At 44.8% G+C, this 18,977-nt stretch overlaps 1 protein-coding gene across 2 annotated transcripts in view; it reads right to left on the bottom strand.

Annotated features, from left to right (window-relative positions):
• Positions 1 to 18,977, bottom strand: part of PLEKHG1 (pleckstrin homology and RhoGEF domain containing G1) — a 390,662-nt gene that overhangs the window by 52,647 nt on the left and 319,038 nt on the right. For both annotated transcript variants that reach the window (XM_029596546.1, XM_029596547.1), the window contains 5 exons: positions 14,332 to 14,378; positions 9,934 to 10,084; positions 6,883 to 7,014; positions 244 to 426; positions 24 to 119 (listed from right to left, as the gene is read on the bottom strand). In XM_029596546.1, the coding sequence (XP_029452406.1) occupies positions 24 to 119; positions 244 to 426; positions 6,883 to 7,014; positions 9,934 to 10,084; positions 14,332 to 14,378 (609 nt within the window). The remainder of the gene's footprint in view (positions 1 to 23; positions 120 to 243; positions 427 to 6,882; positions 7,015 to 9,933; positions 10,085 to 14,331; positions 14,379 to 18,977) is intronic.

Genomic DNA, 18,977 nt, shown 5'->3' with positions numbered 1-18,977 from the left:
CAAAAAAAAAAAGCACGGGATACCTGCACCGTGTGCTGCAGCTTGGGATTCTTGTAATGGAAGACACTGAAGCTCAGCGGTTCCTTTGGGATTATTTCCACTAGCATGAGATTGCAACACTGTGAAAAGAAAAGAGGGAGAGGAAAAAAAAAAAGAAAAAGTGCAGATAAATTGGCCCCACTTCTCAGAGAAAGCGGAAAGGTTTTTCACAGACGCTGCTGTACTGCGGAGGCCGGGACATACCAGGATGTGGGCTTTGTAAGTAAAGGTCTCTTCCCTTTTCTTTGTGATAAGAAGCAGTCTGTCGAACAGAAACAAAGTGCGCTCGTTTTTGGCTCGCTGAATCCGAAATGTTCCTTCCAGCACCAGCTCCCCATAGCTGGTCAGGTCTGGTCCTTTCCAGTTGGTGAGTAAACTCTGTATCTCCTGACAGAAGAGAAGCAGAAAGGCAATTACTTAAAAAGACGCGACAACTGGAGAACCCAGAGGAAGAGAACATGCTTGGGTTTTTCACGGAGCGGTGCGCACATAACACTGCTGGAAAGAGCTACACAATATACTTACATTCTCTGCCCTCAGAAAGCTTTCTATTTGTACTACATCTTTTAAAAATCTTGTTCATGCAGGCCACATTAGATCTTTCCAGGGATTGGAGCAAACTTAAAATGTACCTTCGTCTCAATATTTCAAATATGTGCCGTTCAGTCTTTGTAGAACCCAGCTAAGACGGACTCCTGGGTTATGTTCCTACATCCTTTTCAACCCCAAACACAATCATTGGAATTTGGAATATAAAAATGTATTGATGTGAGATGCAGTCTGCCCCAAGGACTCAAATTGGAGGGGGTGTCATCATCCAGGGGAAGAGAAATGGGCAATAATTTAATAGAATGTTTGAGCTGCACATATTTTAAGAACTAAAAAGAGATAAAGTGTGTACTAACTCCTGGAAAGACCTAAGGTGACTCTCATAGCAACATTTTTAAAAGACGAAGTACAGATAGGGAGCTTTCTGAGGGCAGAGTATAGAAGCATACTATGGGCAGCAGTCTGCAAACCTACCTATACAAAAATAATAAGCACATAATTTAGGCTGAAAGAGTGTGAAGAACAGCCTGCAAACATTTCTAACACAATCGGAAACAAATGTGAGACAGGTAGCGGGCTCTTGAACATCCCATAAGAAAGTGTAGCTCTTTTGTGCAGTGCTAATAAAATGAGAGCTAATTGTGAACGTGGTGTGGGCAAGGAGAGAAGCAAAATATGAACAAGAGGCCTACATTAGTCACCTGGGAGGCTGTGTTAACTGCTTTCCAAGAAAATCTGTCTGCAGAACTGTGACCATGCTATGAGAATTAAGCGACTGAATGACGGAGCATGAGAGACCTGTAGTCACCGGCTCAGATAATGGCAGAGTTAGCTTGACCAAGAGGAGAAGCAGAACGATCAAACTGCATTTACTAGTCCTCCCTACACAGATGACAAATCCTGTTTAGCTCTGTTTCAGGGATATTTCCTTTCTGTTGGTTCTGCTTTAAAAATCACACTCAATCCAACTCCTTTTCTTACTTTTATGCCAAAATTTAAAAAAAAATGTTTTTTCTTGCCACAGGAATAAAAGAATACATGGCTAGGAATAAAGCCAGACTCTTCAGCAAAGAAAGCACAATTGCTTACCTGTAACAGTTGTTCTCTGAGGACAGCAGGATGTTAGTCCTCACATAAAGGTGACATCATGTCTCTCTCTCTATCCCTCTCCCCCCCCCCCATGGTCACTTGTGCGAGCATGTTATTAAAATATGCACATAAACCTGCACACATAAGTGCAATAGGGATATTTTAAATGATATGCATGTACATGCACGCACAATATAAAATTAAGCGTATCTTTGCTCATGTGCCCAATACACACATTTATGGGCATGTGCGCACTCCTTTTAAAATTTCCCTGCAAGGGTACCAGGGCAAGGTCAGTGTGCTCTTGGAACAGATTGCCTAAAACCTGGCTCAGGTATTAATACCTCAGCCATGTTTACATATACTTCCCCCAAGGAAACACGCAGTCCAGTAAATGGAACAATTGTTGCATGAACCGACTCCCCTGTCCACAGACAGGGTTATCCCTAAAATGGGCAGGTCTTGCTTGCAAACCACTGCAATCAAAGAGCACCAGAGGTCAGTGCTACTACTCCACCACATCGAGGTCCAAGGCACTCAATGACTCCAGTGCATCGAGACAATGCCCACAGCACAGAAGGCTCTTATGGCATTAAGGGTGGTCAAGCACCTCGATGGTATTGAGAGTGCCCGGCAACTCAACGGCATCCAGGATGACCATGATGCTCAATGGCAGTCCTGATCCCCAACCCGGTCCTGACATCAATATGTCAGACCAATGGTGTGCTGGTCACAGATGTGCACGGACAACTGTCACTGGACATAGCACCGAAAGTGCGGCAGCAAGCTGCCTGCCCAGACTCCTGCTCACCCTCCATCTCAAGAAGACTGCATTGCCATCACAGGCAAACATGAGGGGAGGCTACATTGTCCAGGACTCTTGTCCATGGAGACTAGTTCCTTTGAATGTGGGGAGGATGAGCTCTCCCCCCAACAAGAAAAGCGTTGTCCTTGATCTCTTCACTGTATCAACCTCCATTGATGCCGATCGAACATAAGAAATTGCCATGCTGGGTCAGACCAAGGGTCCCATCAAGCCCAGCATCCTGTTTCCAACAGAGGCCAAACCAGGTCACAAGAACCTGGCAATTACCCAGTGAAATGACATGAAACTCCTGCTCAGATAGAACTCCGTCAAGTCCCCAGGCTCAGTGGCCTACATGGATCACCCAAGAATTGCATTCAGTCAGTCCTGCCAGCACCTGACAAAGGTACAAAAACAGACAGAGCAAGGAGAGGTCACAGATACTAAACTGCAGGTGCAGTATTTATTTAATAAGGGATAGTAATAGTCGTTGTGCAGTCTCGCAGAGTCTAAGGCCTGCCATGTGGCAGGAAAGAGGAAAACAAAATAAGACTACCGTAAGGGAAAGGAAGGAAAAACAGCTGCAGCTCTAGAAATAATCATTTTACAAAAACTGTAAGGAGAGAGCAAAGCTGAATAATGTGACACACAACTCCCACAACCACACGGCTCCGTGGAAAAAAAAAAAAAAAGACTCAGGGACTCTGCCTAGGAGGCAGAGTGATGACTACAGCTGCACACGCTCAGTAGGGCATGTTTGAAAGTTCTAGAATCTTTGAGATCAAAGTTCCGGACCGAGGCTCCATCTGATGATGTCACCCTTGTATGAGGACTACCATCCTGCTTGTTCTCTGAGAATAACTCATTTCAGTTTTCATTTACACAGAATGGCAAGAACACTCTGCACTGCAGCAAACATATTTCGGAAAGTTCAGGTTCCCCACTCAGGCTTAAAGATGAGACTGCCAAATCGTGGACACTGAGGAAGTTGAGGCACACCCAGGAAACATTCAGGGGCCTGATCTAAAGCTTTCTCCTCCTCTCACAGACAAAGAATGGGGTCAAAGCCGTATGTGTTGCAAGCATCTGTGCCAGAATTCAAATGTTGTGAGGGAAACTGGTGAAAAGCTTTCCACCACTTCAACTAGCTCAGGGTACAAAGCAAGCAATAAGGGCCTGGTAATTTTCAGGCTAGAGTACCAAGAGATATTTAGGCCTTTTCTGCACTACTAATAAGCTGCCAGAACAATTTAGGTTGGGAGCAGCAGGAGAGCCCAAAGGGGGTCATGCACTGGGTCCACTCCCCACTGCCTCCTAGTCCGAGTTTGGAAACCCACTGAAGACCAAGGCTGCAGACTTGCATACAGAGTTGCCGCCTTCCCTACAGTGAGGAAAACAAAAGGAAACCAACTGCTTTTCAAGGTACAGTAGGTTTGTTTCCCATTATGTCCTGAGTGGGTGGCAGAGGGGGAGACCTATGCCAGCCTTCGGAGTCTCTGTTATAGTTCCTCAACATCCTATGACCAGATCATGAACAGCAAATAGGCCCAGCTCCTGGGCAAGCACAAAGGAAGGACTGCAGAAGATACCTGATGGAGAGGCAATGTGTTGACTGGCTGCGTGTATATAAAGGACTGTGCATGACGGGGGCTTCTGGGTGAGATGCTGTGTCTACCTGCATGTGTGTACGCACGTAAGTGCACACCTTAAATATGTCAGAGGAAGAGACTGTCCTAGCATTTGCAAGTGTGAAAGCACGTGACTAGGAGAGGGATTCTATATAGGAACCAAATGTGGGAATGTGACTGAAAAGAAGTGCGAAGAAAGGGGACCTGGAGAGACAAAGAAAAGATAATGAAAAGAAAAAAAGAAAACAAGATACTATACAGAGACGAGGCAACAATGAAAAGAACGGATGAGGCAGAAGGGTAGGACAGAGATGAGTGAGGAAAGAATTCATGGTCTGAACTAATTTTTTCTGATAAGTTCTCAAATAGTTACATGTGGAAATGTGGAAAAGAGGATTTGCATTCAGACAACAACCAACAAAGACTGAACTTCACAATCTGGGTAAACAAATAAGCGTGGGGGTAGCTTGCTTATTACGGCAGTTACTACCCTAAACCAATTAAGCCTGAAGCATCACCTTGAATGCATATATAGCATTGCTCTTTGCTTCAATGGCAGGGGGAAATGTGGACAACAGGTTTTACATTCAGACAACATCCAACAAGGCATTTATCTGTGCAGTCTGTGTAAACAAGCATCGGGGTAACTTGCTTGATGCAGCGGTTACTACCCTTAACCACTAAGCCTTATGCTCACCTTTGATGCAACTCCAACATTACTCTCTACATCAATGGCAGGGGGTGGCAGGAAACTCGGATCAAACAGTTACCAACAAGGGCCCTGAACTTGGTGGTTGGTGAAACAGATAAGTATGGGAAAATACCGTATTTTTCGCGCCATATGACGCACTTTTTTTCCCCCAAAAGTGGGGGGAAAATGTCTGTGTGTCTTATGGAGCGAATATTTAAAAAAAACAAACAAACAAAAAAAAAACCTAACTACAACCAATGTTTGTTTTGTCCCCATTCCCCATCCCAACCCTTTAAATTTAATTAACTACAAACCCCCACCCTCCTGACCCCCCCAAGACTTGCCAAAAGTCCCTGGTGGTCCAGCGGGGGTCCGGAGTGATGTCCTGCATTTGGGCCGTCGGCTGCCAGTATTCAAAATGGCGGCGATAGCCTTTGCCCTTACTATGTCACAGGGGCTACCGGTGCCATTGGTCGGCCCCTGTCACATGGTAGGAGCAATGGACAGCCGGCGCCATCTTGTGCTCCTACCATGTGACAGGGGCCGACTAATGGCACCGGTAGCCCCTGTGACATAGTAAGGGTAAAGGCTATCGGCGCCATTTTGAATACTGGCAGCCAGCGGCCCAAGTGCAGGAGATCGCTCCGGACCCCCGCTGGACCACCAGGGACTTTTGGCAAGTTTTGGGGGGGGGGGGGGTCAGGAGGGTGGGGGTTGTAGTTAATTAAATTTAAAGGGTTAGGATGGGGAATGGGGACAAAAGAAACATTTTATGCCCTACCCTAATTTGATCCATAAGATGCACAGATGCCCGGGAACAGAGCCGGTTTAGCACACCATTTTTTTTTTTTTTTAAATTTTCCCGCTCTGAATCCTAGGTGTGTCTTATGGTCAGGTGCGTCTTATGGAGTGAAAAATACGGTAAGTGTGGGAGCTTGCTGGGCAGACTGGGTCTTTTTCTGCCGTCATTTCTATGCTTCAGAGATATTTTCCCTTATACCCATTCTCTGGTTTGCTTTCCAAGTAAGGTTTGTTTCAAAAATGATGTGCGGGTGAAGGGGGCCAATCTGGTAGCCAAGAACATCTGCAGGGCGGTCAGGATGCCGCACCGATATACGAGGCCAAGCAGCAGGAGAGCTGAGATGCGGGACAAACGGAGACCCCACCCCCACCCCAAAGAAACAAGGAACGAATATAAGATTAACAGAAAAAGGAAGCCAGTCAAGTTGTAAACAAAGAACACAGGAGGGGGGGGGACGGGACCAAGAGAAATGCAGTGATAGGAGATTGAAATTAAAGCGAGGGAAAGGACCTAGCCATTACCAAGCATGACAGAAAAAACCATGAAGGCAGGAAGATTTCCTTCCCCTCCACCAGATGTACAATTTGGAGCTTCCTTCCTATTTCAGGGGCTTTAAAATTGTGCCCCTTACGCCCACCCCAGTTTGGTTTGGAAGAGACCATCTATGCCTGGATTGATGCCTCTGGCAGGGCAGAGGGTATTCCCTGCTGGATGGTAACCAGCGAGGGAAGACGGGTTTAACTCGGGATCCTCTTTTCAACCTCAGGAGGGCGAGACGGAAAAACCGTCCCTACCAGACCAAGGCAGGCAAAAGTCTGGGGCAAGAAAACCAGGGACGAGCCCTCCGCAGTAAGCGCAGCAACGACCCAGAGAAGGATGCGTGGCTTTGGGACGCGGTTTCCCAGATAAAATGGTGGGAATAGGATGACTTGCACCCAGCAGGGTCTCTATCGGCTGTTTTAATCCTGGTGAAAGGCTGCGGCTGTAATACCACTGACCGGACTAACTTAAGATTCATCCAAAAAAACGCTGTGATGCATGGAGCTTTCCAGACCAAGCTGGTTCCCCGTCTCAAAAACTCACGTACCATCCCTTCAGCTTTGGATCTTTCGTACACTGATCCAATAAAAGGCATTACAACCGGTAAAGAAGCAATTGTGTCCACAAAAAAACAAGGCTGCGGATGTAGTAGGCAGAAAAGAAATTAAAAAAAAAAAAATCAAATTCACTGCATTACAAATAAATGAAAACAAAGAATTAACAGCTGCAGAGTGCCCACCTGTAGCCGGATGGCATGCTCATGCTTCCGTTTCATGTCATTTATGTGCCAGGCCACTCTCTGCATTGTGTCGATGGCCTCCAGCACCACGTCGTAGCCCTCCGTGTCCTTGTCGAGCCTGTTTGCTATTTCCTGATAAAAAGACATCGATAAAGAAGCATTCTGAGCCTGCTTTTCCAACCTGTTGCAGTATTGACAAGGCCAATACTGAGCCTAAGGTGCCTTGGGGTTGGAGTTATAAAGAAAGCAATCCATCATGTACCCGGCTCGTTGGAACTGAAGAAATACCCCATGCATACTGGGAACACTGCAGTTTTCCCACAACTAGTACTTCACTAAGGCACAGCGCGCGCAGACATAAGAGACTTCTTGGCCACTGCTCTTCCAGGTTTCCGCAATTACTGCAAGATTCCTGTCCCTCTTTTCACCTATGCGAGACACAGAGAGTATCAGAGGCAGCACCCAAGGGATCCAATAGGACAAAAATGGATTGGACAGATCTGATTCATGTTACTGCTGTCCGTATATAACTAACTGTATAAAGCGATCAAAAGTTGCCTTTGTTTTTAACACTGTTAAAAATTATACTTTATTCATATAAATTGTAAATTATTTTAGTATTTTATATCAATTTTTATCTACAGAGACAAAGACCTCAGAACTGGTAAAAAAGGGTCTATATGACCTCTAATTTTTCAAACCAGTAAACTCAATCACAGGTCTTTACTGTCTCTTATTTTAAATTTAAAATAAAATGTGATTACTTCAGACTCGTTTCTATAAAAGTCTTTTTATGACAATAAGTGTTTTCCACCGGTTTTTCTCACATTCCTATCGGAAAATGGCTATTTTTCCAAACCGGACCTTCTTAAGTAATAGACTTTCGGCATTATTTCCCGCAGGGAATGTGTCAACTTGTGGAGAATATAATTCTTGATATGCACCATTTTCTGATAGGAATGTGAGAAAAACCGGTGGAAAACACTTATTGTCATAAAAAGACTTTTATAGAAACGAGTCTGAAGTAATCACATTTTATTTTAAATTTAAAATAAGAGAGAGTAAAGACCTGTGATTGAGTTTACTGGTTTGAAAAATTAGAGGTCATATAGACCCTTTTTTTTTTTTTTTTTTTTTTTTTTTAAACCAGTTCTGAGGTCTTTGTCTCTGTAGATAAAAATTGATATAAAATACTAAAATAATTTACAATTTATATGAATCATGAATAAAGTATAATTTTTAACAGTGTTAAAAACAAAGGCAACCTTTGATCGCTTTATACAGTTAGTTATATACGGATTTCGATTGGAAACTAACTGATCCCTTTTGTGTAGTATATCATGTTACTGCTGTAACACTTTGTTGGGGAGTTCTGCTTCCCAAGGGCACACAAACTAACTTTATCCCTGGGGCTGCTCTGCCTAGCGTTTCTCCCATCTCTCTCTTTGTCCCAAAGTGTGGATCCTTTCTATGGCGGGAAAGGTCAAGCTTATGGCCCAGGCAATGATGCATTTCTAGCTCCTTCTTCCTTAATAACTTTAATGCTGCTCCTGGGACAAACAAGCAGGACAATGTACTACTGGGTGTTCAAAAGTAGGGACTCCCCTTAGACCGGGAAAAGTCCTACCCGAGTCCAACTGTTACATCTCGGTCACCCAGCCTGGGTCTTGGTCCCTTTGGGTGGAGATCCTGTGCAGGGTCTCCATGATCTTGATCCTTCTTCCCGAATTTCAGAGGTCTGTGACTTCTCTGAAGAGAAAGTCTGTGGTGGATGGGAAGCTGGCTGTCCCAGCCCTGTTTCTCAGTGAGGAAGGGGGGGAAAAAACCCTCCGCACGACAAAATGGGCATAACCTTCTCATGTTCACAAATCTCTCTGTGGCTGAGATGTTCTGCTGTCACTGGGGCTTGCCTCTTCTAGGGAGCAGAAAAAGGCTCACAGGCCTCCAGCCCTTTTCCTGTGGGTCTGGGGGGTTGTCTTCTCTAAAAGGGCTCACGGTTTAAACAGTCCCAATCTCAAAAAACGGGATACGTTCTATCCATTAAAAAATCCCACATTGGGTAGTGCTGTCACTGCCTCCCCTAAGGAGGAGTAGAGGGATGACTCGCAGGTCTTCAACCCCTGGGTCCCAGGACTGGGGATGTAGCAGGATTTCCACAGAATGAAAGTCCAAAAAAAAGAATCTGGCAAAAATCCCTCTCTCACCCAAAAAATGTCGAAGCAGGCCCTCTCAGGCAGGTAGTGTACCGAAAGGAGCCCCCTTCTAAACAAGACGCCTTGAACTGGGATTTGGGCCTAACTCAGCAGGGGAACCAAAATAAAAAAAACTGTTGCCTCTCCAAAGGCTAACTACACTGCGATTACTGATCACCTCACAACCAATCACAGGCCTCCAGGTTGGGAGGGGGTGAAAAGGAATGGAAACCTCACTGAGATGTTATTTCTTGACAAAAGATCTAGGGCCATCTGGTGGTGGACCAGGGGGCCTGCCATACTGCATTTGGTCTTCACTTACAATCTACAATGTAATTCAATTTCCTGAATTGTCTTGTTTCACCTGATCTAAAGTTTACAAGGGGATCCTCACTCCGTCTCTAAGAACCCTGCAAACAAAGGAGCGAAGATGGCTCTACATTTTTGTCTCCTCAGTCACTCCCCCTTCCTGTTCAGAGACCTTGCATACAACTGTCCTGCCTGGGATTTAATCTAGTCCAGTGCACTATTCCCCAAACACCAGCATAACAGAATAAGAAAATAACCCCCACTTAACGTCCACGCATTGGTCCCATTTCACTAAAACAGTTGTCTTATGCCATTTTTACATGATTATTCGAAATTGAAAAATTTCTGATATTGTATATCTATCTATATATATATGGAAATATTATATAGGTATACAAACACACACACGCTATATTATAGATATATATATATCCCATCTTTTCTTCCTGAATACTGCTCTGCCTGCCGTCTCCTCCTCTTCCCTTGACATCAGCAGGAGCCCGGCACGGGAGCGAGACCACTCCTGCAGCCCCTCCCGCAGGCAGCTTACGTGTAAAAGCAGGTGATACTTCAGGATCCGCTGGACAGGTTTGAGGAGATAGGCCCCCAAGGGCAGGCAGTGTTGCAAAACTTCCTGCCGTTCTCGGAAGAACTTGGCGAGGTTCTTGTTCCTCATACATTCTGTCAGCACGGCCACCGACCTGCAAGCACACAGGAAATGTCCATGTTTTGGGTCAGTGTTCCCCAAGTACCGAAGGTTCGGAGGATATTTACGGCAGCCTTAGCGTGGTAGTTCTGCACAATTAGAACATTTTTTTACCATTAGAAAAGAATCAGAGTTTAGCGATACTGGCACCGCAAAGGTGATGAACTGAGAACACCTTCTGGAGAAATGGAAATCGTTTGAAACAAACTCTTCACTTACACTTACAAGTGCACGAATAAGCAAGCACCCAAGTATCTCTCCCAACTTCTCTCTTCTTACATCCCCACAAGAGCTCTCCAATCCTCTCAAAGAGCTCTTCTCACCTCACCTCCTCTGCCAGATTGTCTTGCACTAGGCTTTGTGTTTTCAGCTGCTAAGCATCACAAAACTTGGAACAAGGTACTACTACCTCATGACCTGAGCCTTGCTACCTTACTTTCAGGAAAAAAAATACTAAGGCAGGGCTGAATCCCCATTCCGCCTGCACTAACTCCCTATATATTTCCAATTCAGGACTTGAAGTTATATCCATGGGATTCCCAATGCTATTTATTTACTAAAAAATTGCCCAAAATGATGTACAAAAAATAACACAGAAGAATACATACACCAATAATGGGAACAATACTTCTAATCAAAACAAAACACTAAAAAAGTATAAAATAAAGACAATAAAAACCACTACAAAGTATAGAACGACAACAATAAAAATAAAATATCATTGTGATCAGACCTATCACCCATACCTCACAAAGCATCAAGCACTTCCTTAACTACTAAGGTCAGGTCTTTTTCCACAGACCTCAGTTGTCCTCAAGCATGGCTTTAGATTCCTCTGGAACCACATTAGATCTTTGTAAATAGCAGCTCATTCCGTAGTTTGGGAACCACCACAGAAAAAGACCTAGTCCATAACCTGACATGACTGTAACCTTGAGCAGGTGGGAGCTGTAACTAATAAGGATATTGTGAATGCAAGCTCCTGATCAGTTGATCCCAATTCATACAGTTTTCACTGGCTCTCCAATGTATGCAGCCCTCTCTCTCTCATGCATACTTATTGTGGCAATCCTGAAAACACAACTGGCTAGGTGTGCCTCCAGGACAGGGCTGGGAAATACCGCTGCAGGTAATATGCACACCAAATGTAAATAATTGCTGAATCAATTGCAAATAATTACTGAATTATTTTAATAAGCTGCACTCGATAAATCATAACTGTCATCTGGTGTATGAACATGCTACAATGCATGCCAACTTGCATGTAATGTTACACTTCCCAATGCCTCCTAACCTGTAATAATGCTCTAACCTAACTAACCTCCACTATGCAATCCATCTTGAAGTGGCTGACCATCTGCGAAAAGTGAAATACAAATACTAAATTAAATTAAAAATAGTGAAAAACAGACTACATGAAAATAAAATTTAAAAAAAATGTGTGTGTACCAAAGCATTTTATTGTTAAACTATGGCTAATGAAATTTAATTTAGGCAGTATATCAAATTTATTACATAAATATTCTGTACCCCCAAAAGTACTAGAAAAAAAAAATCTCCAAAGAGGGATAAACTACTACTGAATCTCCAAAGAGAGGTAGCTACTTCTGAACTGTTTTGAGCTACTAAGGCTTCCATACTGCTCTGTATGCGTACTTACTGTATATACTTGTGTATAAGTTGATCTCGTGGATAAGTCGAGGGCATTTTTTGGGCCACAAAAGTAAGAAAATTAGTGTGAGCCATAGATAAGTCTAGGGTAAAACCTAGAGGGCTTTTGATTATCCCCGGTGGTTCACTCCTTCTCTCTCCTTGCTAGCTATCCCCAGTGGTTTCACTCCTTTCCTCCCTCCCTATTGGCTATCCATGGGTCGATGCTAGTTTCCTCTTCCTCCCCCCCCCCCCATAATTATTCTGAGGACAATTCCTGGGTCCTTCCTTCCCCATGGCTGTCCCCACTCGTTCACTCCCTCCCCCACATCCTGATCTTTGAACTCACCGGCTGCTAGCAGGATGACAATGGGAGCTTGGGGGCATCCTAGGCCTGGGCTGCAGCTATGGGAATGACAGGAGAGGATGATCTGGCTGCTGCAGTCATCACAGAGGAGCAGGAGGAGGAACGTGATTAGCTGTTCAAAGCAGCCACGAAGGTCCCATGCCCTGCGGCTGCAGAGAGAGTGCCGGCCAACCTGTGTTTCCTGGGTCACGGCGGTGAAGAGCTGTGTGCCGGGAGAGGGCCTGATTGGTGAGCTTAGAACCATATAAGAACATAAGAAATTGCCATGCTGGGTCAGACCAAGGGTCCATCAAGCCCAGCATCCTGTTTCCAACAGAGGCCAAACCAGGCCACAAGAACCTGGCAATTACCCAAACACCAAGAAGATCCCATGCAACTGATGCAATTAATAGCAGTGGCTATTTCCCTAAGTAAACTTGATTAATAGCCATTAATGGACTTCTCCTCCAAGAACTTATCCAAACCTTTTTTGAACCCAGCTACACTAACTGCACTACCCACATCCTCTGGCAACAAATTCCAGAGCTTTATTGTGCGTTGAGTGAAAAAGAATTTTCTCTAATTAGTCTTAAATGTGCTACTTTTTAACTTCATGGAATGCCCCCTAGTGCTTCTATTATTCGTAAGTGTAAATAACCGAGTCACATCTACCCGTTCTAGACCTCTCATCATTTTAAAGACCTCTATCATGTCCCCCCTCAGCCATTTCTTCTCCAAGCTGAACAGCCCTAACCTCTTCAGCCTTTCCTCATAGGGGAGCTGTTCCATCCCCTTTATCATTTTGGTTGCCCTTCTCTGTACCTTCTCCATCGCAACTATATCTTTTTTGAGATGCGGCGACCAGAATTGTACACAGTATTCAAGGTGTGGTCTCACCATGGAGCGATACAGAGGCATTATGACATTTTCCATTCTATTAACCATTCCCTTCCTAATAATTCCTAACATTGTTTGCTTTTTTGATCACCACAGCACACTGAGCCGACGATTTTAAAGTATTATCTATCCACTATGATGCCTAGATCTTTTTCCTGGGTGGTAGCTCCTAATATGGTTCAAAGCGCGACACTGGGACCCCGCGGAGGAGAAGGGAAAACGCATCTGAACAACCACAGCTCCCGTTGTCATCCTGCTTGCAACGGGCGAGTTACGGTAAGTCCCAGGTTCACCCGCGATCGTGGGCGTTAGCTCTTCACCGCCGTGACCCAGGAAAACACAGGCTGGCTGGCACTCTCTCTCTCTACGGCCACGGGGCATGGGACCCTCGTGGCTGCCTCAAACGGCTAATCACACTCCTCCTGCTCCCCCTGTGATGACCACGGCAGCCAGATCAACCTCTCCTGTCATTCCCACAGCTGCAGTCCAGGCCCGGGATGTCCCCAAACTCCCATTGTCATCCTGCTAGCAGCGGGTGAGTTCAGGAATCAGGAGGGGGAGAGGGAGGAAAGAAGTGAACAAGCAGGGAGAGTCAGAAGAATTATGAGGGGTGGGGGTGGGGGGAGGGGGAGGAAGCTAGCACCGACCAGTGGATAAGGCGACCCTGTTTTTCAAGAGTAATTTTAAGACTAATTTCTCGACTTATTCACGAGTATTCACGGTACTTGTTTCCCATTTCTGAGAGTCGCTGGCTGCATACAGTTGGGTTTTACCTCGTTAATAAAAGCAGTGCTGTTTTATTACTTTTGCAAAGAAGAAAGCTCCATGGCCTGCTTGCTTTTCTTTAGAAGGCATTCTCTTCTCTAAACAAACTCTGTTGTGACACAAATCTCATAACATGATTCCCTACTTCCAAAACGATTAAATATTTTTTTAATTTTGATACCTGCACAGTGAGACAATGCTGGAGAAACTAAAGGTAAATTGCACCTTGCAGGTTGCGTCAACAAATCATTGCCTTGAAAGCTGGAACTGATACTTATGTCCTGAGACAGATATAGATTATATATGTTTTTTTGAATTGAAGGAAATGAGTAACTACATTAGAATTCCACAGGAATACAATGAACTTCCCCCTTGACTGTATGTAAGTATCCCCAGCCACAATAAATTCAGACCTCTCGCTTCACTGAGCTTTTCCTTCATACAGTCTTTCACCACCACTGCGCTTTGAAAACTCCTGTTCCCAAATAACCCGTGGGAAATCACCCTTGTTTAGATTATTTTACGCTGCACCATGAACCCTCCTCCCTAGAAGGGGTGAGACAGATTGATGAAAGGTCTCCTACCTTGGATAATTGGTGCAGTATTGTGTGTATATATGGAAATCTTCACTCTAAAAGAGAGAGAGAAAGATTGAAAACCTTAGTTTTTCCACAGGGTTACACAGGTGCACACATCCTCAACAAGACTTTTACCTTGGCACAAACTCAGTACCATTTATAAACCTGCGCTCCAGCTGTATCACTTGGGTTTGCATGGCATTGGGTACAGTGCACTATAAGCAATCATCATCGATCAATTTCTAACTCTATGGATGGAAAATGAACAAAAACAACTTAAGGGCTGAAATCAAATAAAGTCTGCGGCGGCATTTCTGTCACCCCAAACCACTTTTTCACCATAAATGCAGTTAAATCATTTATCTGGGTTCTTTACGCTTGTATGGACTGCAAGGCCCATATTCAAAGGAGTTTGGTTCAGGTAACTTTTCAGTCACCTGGACAAAGGCCTTTAAGTGAACGCTTCTCCCCCTCACTGGGTAAAGTTTAGGCGGCTATAAAGGAGGAGGGTGGGCAGGGTGCGTTCTGGGCAGTTTAGCCGGGTAGCACCGATACCGAGCGCTAAAAACGTATCCAGGTAAGCGAGACTGGAAAAAGTGCGGGTCCTAAAGTAACCCAGGCACGTCCTGCTGAATTTCTAAACCCGACGGTCCATGCTGACAAAAGTAAAGCAAAAGAAATGGCCTGAGTTTCTCATTAACAAAAAGAGAAAATAAAATACAAGCTGTCCAAAATCAAGCAGACAATACAGAGTATGATTTACTTAACTGTGTTATTAACGACAGCTTATCATTCCTTCTAACTAGGGGAGTGCTCTTATCGTGCAAACACATTAGAAAGGAAGTTTATCTTGAATAATAGGTTTTACTATCAGATGGTAAAAATGCTGAGAGGGAAGGGGAAACAAAGCCCTGCAGGATAACAAAAATCAACTCAACTGCTGCAGTGTACACAGAAAGCACTCTCCTCTCCAGTGCCACTGCTCTGCCCCCGGGATCCAGCTTGCAGGCACCGCCTGCTAGATTATTTTTCCTCCGGAGACGTTCTTCCCAGAGAAAACCACGTCTCACGGTTTGATTTACATCTCTGGGAACCCGGATCATGCCCCACAGATGTTTTGTAAGGGAAGAAAACATCCTTCTAGGGGGAACAGAAGACAAATTTGGTCTGGAGACTAATTCCTGCTTTACTTCTTTTATTTCACGTTCCAAACGGGCAAGAAGTGTTTTGTGAAGCCCTATACCTTGCAGGCATTCTCTCTTTTTCCTCCATTAACTTCAGATTCAAGGTTAATTCTTATTAATGCAAACCCAACACCATGGCACATTTTTTTTCACTACATTTCTTGGTGGTCGCTCTGTATAGAAATTTACATGGTATGTTCCTATTTTTGGATCGGATTCTAAAGAGGCCTTAAAAAGTCAAACAAAGGCATGAAACATGTATGGTATTTCATGTTATATGAAACCCACTGACTCACAAATAAAACCAGGTCTCATTTTAATGTTATGGCCCAGCAGCTCCTTACTGCTGGGGCTTCCCACTTCAGCCCTATAGCTCCAGGGTTTTCTCTCCACCTGTCTTAGCTGGCAGAGGAACGATTCTTCGGCACTGGGAAACGTAGCCTGGACATCTTGCTGGCTTCCTTCCAGTGGCTGCGAAGGCTGCCTTTTCACTCTTAGCAATCCCAGTCAGTCTGAGAAACAGGAACCGGGCCCCACTGACAGAACACATTTCCGAAGGAGGCTTGGCCTGAATGCTGTCCATCACAAAACAATAATAGTGCTTTCCACCTCTACAGAAACCCGTAGGTAGCCAAAAGGGCCAAGCAGCACTGTTTCAGTGCACGGACTGTACAAAGCATTCACAAAATGTTGCAGGTGATCAAACTAAGTCAGGAGGAGAGCTGCATCAGAGCCCGAGATGTCTCCCGACTCACAGCTCCGAGCTCTCCATTCAAGGCCACGAAGCCTCATGTTTAAAAGGCAATGATTGAAGAAAACGGTTTTACAAGAAGGCACGGTATTTGACCTTCCTGTCAAAGGCTTACAAAGTAAGGGGGGGTGAAGTAAAATGAGCAGAGACATATCTGGATACAAGCATCACTAATTCTGATCAGAAGCCTATTTCATCTTGCATTCTTTCACGCTGCTGAGAGGAAACTACAGCCTGCCAGAATCAAATACTCCCTTATTCCACACACACACACAGACTTAAGTGCATCTTTTAATTAAACCTGGCATTGCTACTTAGAAAATGAGAAACTGGGCAGTGCACAGAAACCCTGCCAAGCTTGAACCGGAAGCTGATCACCCAACTAATTATAGTTAGCAGTGAAGCCCAAAAGCTCCTGAGGGATGGGCTGCTCTTCTGGATGAGTGGGGGGAAATTCAGCCCATCAGCCTTAAACACACACACACTAAGTGTATTACTAAAAACAACAGCTTTCAGATTCTGAAGTCACTAATTATGGCAATCAGAAGATTACCTGACAATCATTATGATATTAGGATGAGGGGGACAATTATACCTTTCCCCTACTGTCCACCATCCTCCGTTTTCATTTTTTTTTTTAAAGATAAAAACACTCAGGAGATCAGCTGCAGGGACATTTAGTGAGAACATTAAGCATTCAGATGCCATTTTGCATGTAATTACTGTCCATACATTTCACAGCAGCCGTGACAAGGGCTCCATTCACTTAAGAGGTGGGATATGTGACGTCTTATTACAGGTAAGTCATACTGGTGCAGGGGGTGGGGGTGTTTTGTTAGCTGTAGTGGGGGGGAGTGGTGAGCAGAGACCAAGGAGAATAACATCGTCTTGCTCAAGGCTGGGCCTGCAGGAGAATCAGGGCCCAGGCAGGCAGGATGCCTAATGGTCAGACTCCGAGTTCATTCCTAGCAGATTTTGTAACAAGCCACACACAGTCTGTGGCCTCTGACTGAAGGACAGTCACTGCCACAGCCAGGGTGCACAGACTGGGCAGGGTAACAAATAATCCCAGGCACCACATTCTTGCTCTGGGTTAATACTTTATTTTTTGCTAACCTGCACCAAAATACTCAATCATGCCTCTACCAAATTCACCCAACTCACTGCGTTATTTATGCAGGCCAAACAACACAGCTGTTTCTCCACTTCCCCCCAACTCCTACGAAAGACATTCTGAAAAAATATCTTTTGCTTTGGCACTGGAAAAGACCAGGCTACTACATGGTATGGGAGTGGGTGGAAACTTTCACAGTCCCTGTGGCAGCTTAAAGTACTCACGAACCTCCAAGCTCGTTTCCAAAGGGAAACTCTCTGCAGGGTTCACACACGCATGACGTCAAAATTAAACCACCATATATACTTGTTTTCCTGCTGACCTCATCTCAGCCTCTCTGACCAACACTGAGGGGGGACAATTTTAAACTGGCCACTTCACATGAGGAAAACTCTTTACCCATGTAAAAGCCTCTGAAAAATATCCTCTGTGTGTATGTGTTTACAGGACTAACTAGACAGACACGAGAGAGAGAGAGAGAATGAGAATATTCAGTCACTGATTGAATTGCAAAGTTTGCCAGATACACATATCAGCTAACTCTGTTGGAGCAGTCATTCATACCGCCATACTACTGAATATAGCCAGCTGTTTTAAAGGTAGCCCGATCAGTTTATCTGCCTATCTTTAGGACAACTCTACTGCGCCGCCAGAGTTCACCAGCTAACTTAATTCCATCTGGTAATGTTCCTACGTATTCCAGCTAGAAAAGCGGGAGAAAATATTGAAAAGTTGGCATAACTTGTGTTAGCCGGCTAAATGCCGCTGAATATTAACCCCACATAGAAATGTACATATATACGGTATCTATATCTGCACATCACAGTTTTCCTAGCCACAGTAAGCTGGTTATCATGACAGTAATTTCTGTGAACCCATCTTGTTTATGGCTTAGAGGCACAAAGTAGCAAATACATTCCAGTGACGCATGCGGCTTGATTTGTAAAGGCTTGCGTTGCCACAGACTTTCCTTAGCGTTGGTTCCAACAGTATTGGCTCACTGCCAAAAAGTGAATTTGCTCTAATTTTGGCCTCCCATCTGTGCCATCCTGCTCTCTTGGTCAACAGTTTATCCTAACCCTTTGTTCTTCCGGATCAACTGCAACCAGTCTCTACTAAGCTATGGTACCATGAACCTTAAATCACTACCACTCGAGATTCCCTCTCCTGGCAGTTTTAGGCCTTTCATCCCAGTCCCCCAATCTAGCCCACCCATTGTGACAACAATCCTTAACCAATAGTCACAGACCACAGCTCCCTATGCAACCCGGTATGTCTACACCTTCAGTCTTGCCACAAGGAGTCGCTATTGGGCCACTGAGAAGTCCTCCCCACGGGGGCAGCGAAGACTGCCTACACCACGCCCGAAAACCGAGGTGGCCCTGACAGCAGACACCGAACCTGGAAGTCAAACCCAGGTCTCCTGCATGGCTGAACCCCTGGGCTGCTTCCTCGCCCCCTCCCCCAATCTGGGCCACGTTCGTCTTTCAGAAATGGCAGCACCGTTCTGTCAGAAGCAAAAATGTGTCTGTCATCACAACCACTTCACATGCTGCTGCCGATCCTGAATTATTATTTGGCTGTAAGAAGCACAGAGCTAAAT

Source organism: Rhinatrema bivittatum, chromosome 3 (genome assembly GCF_901001135.1).
Source record: "Rhinatrema bivittatum chromosome 3, aRhiBiv1.1, whole genome shotgun sequence".
In the NCBI taxonomy this organism is placed as follows: domain Eukaryota; kingdom Metazoa; phylum Chordata; class Amphibia; order Gymnophiona; family Rhinatrematidae; genus Rhinatrema; species Rhinatrema bivittatum.
Note: the sequence above shows the minus strand (reverse complement) of the source record. Positions and strands in the feature narration are given on the sequence as shown.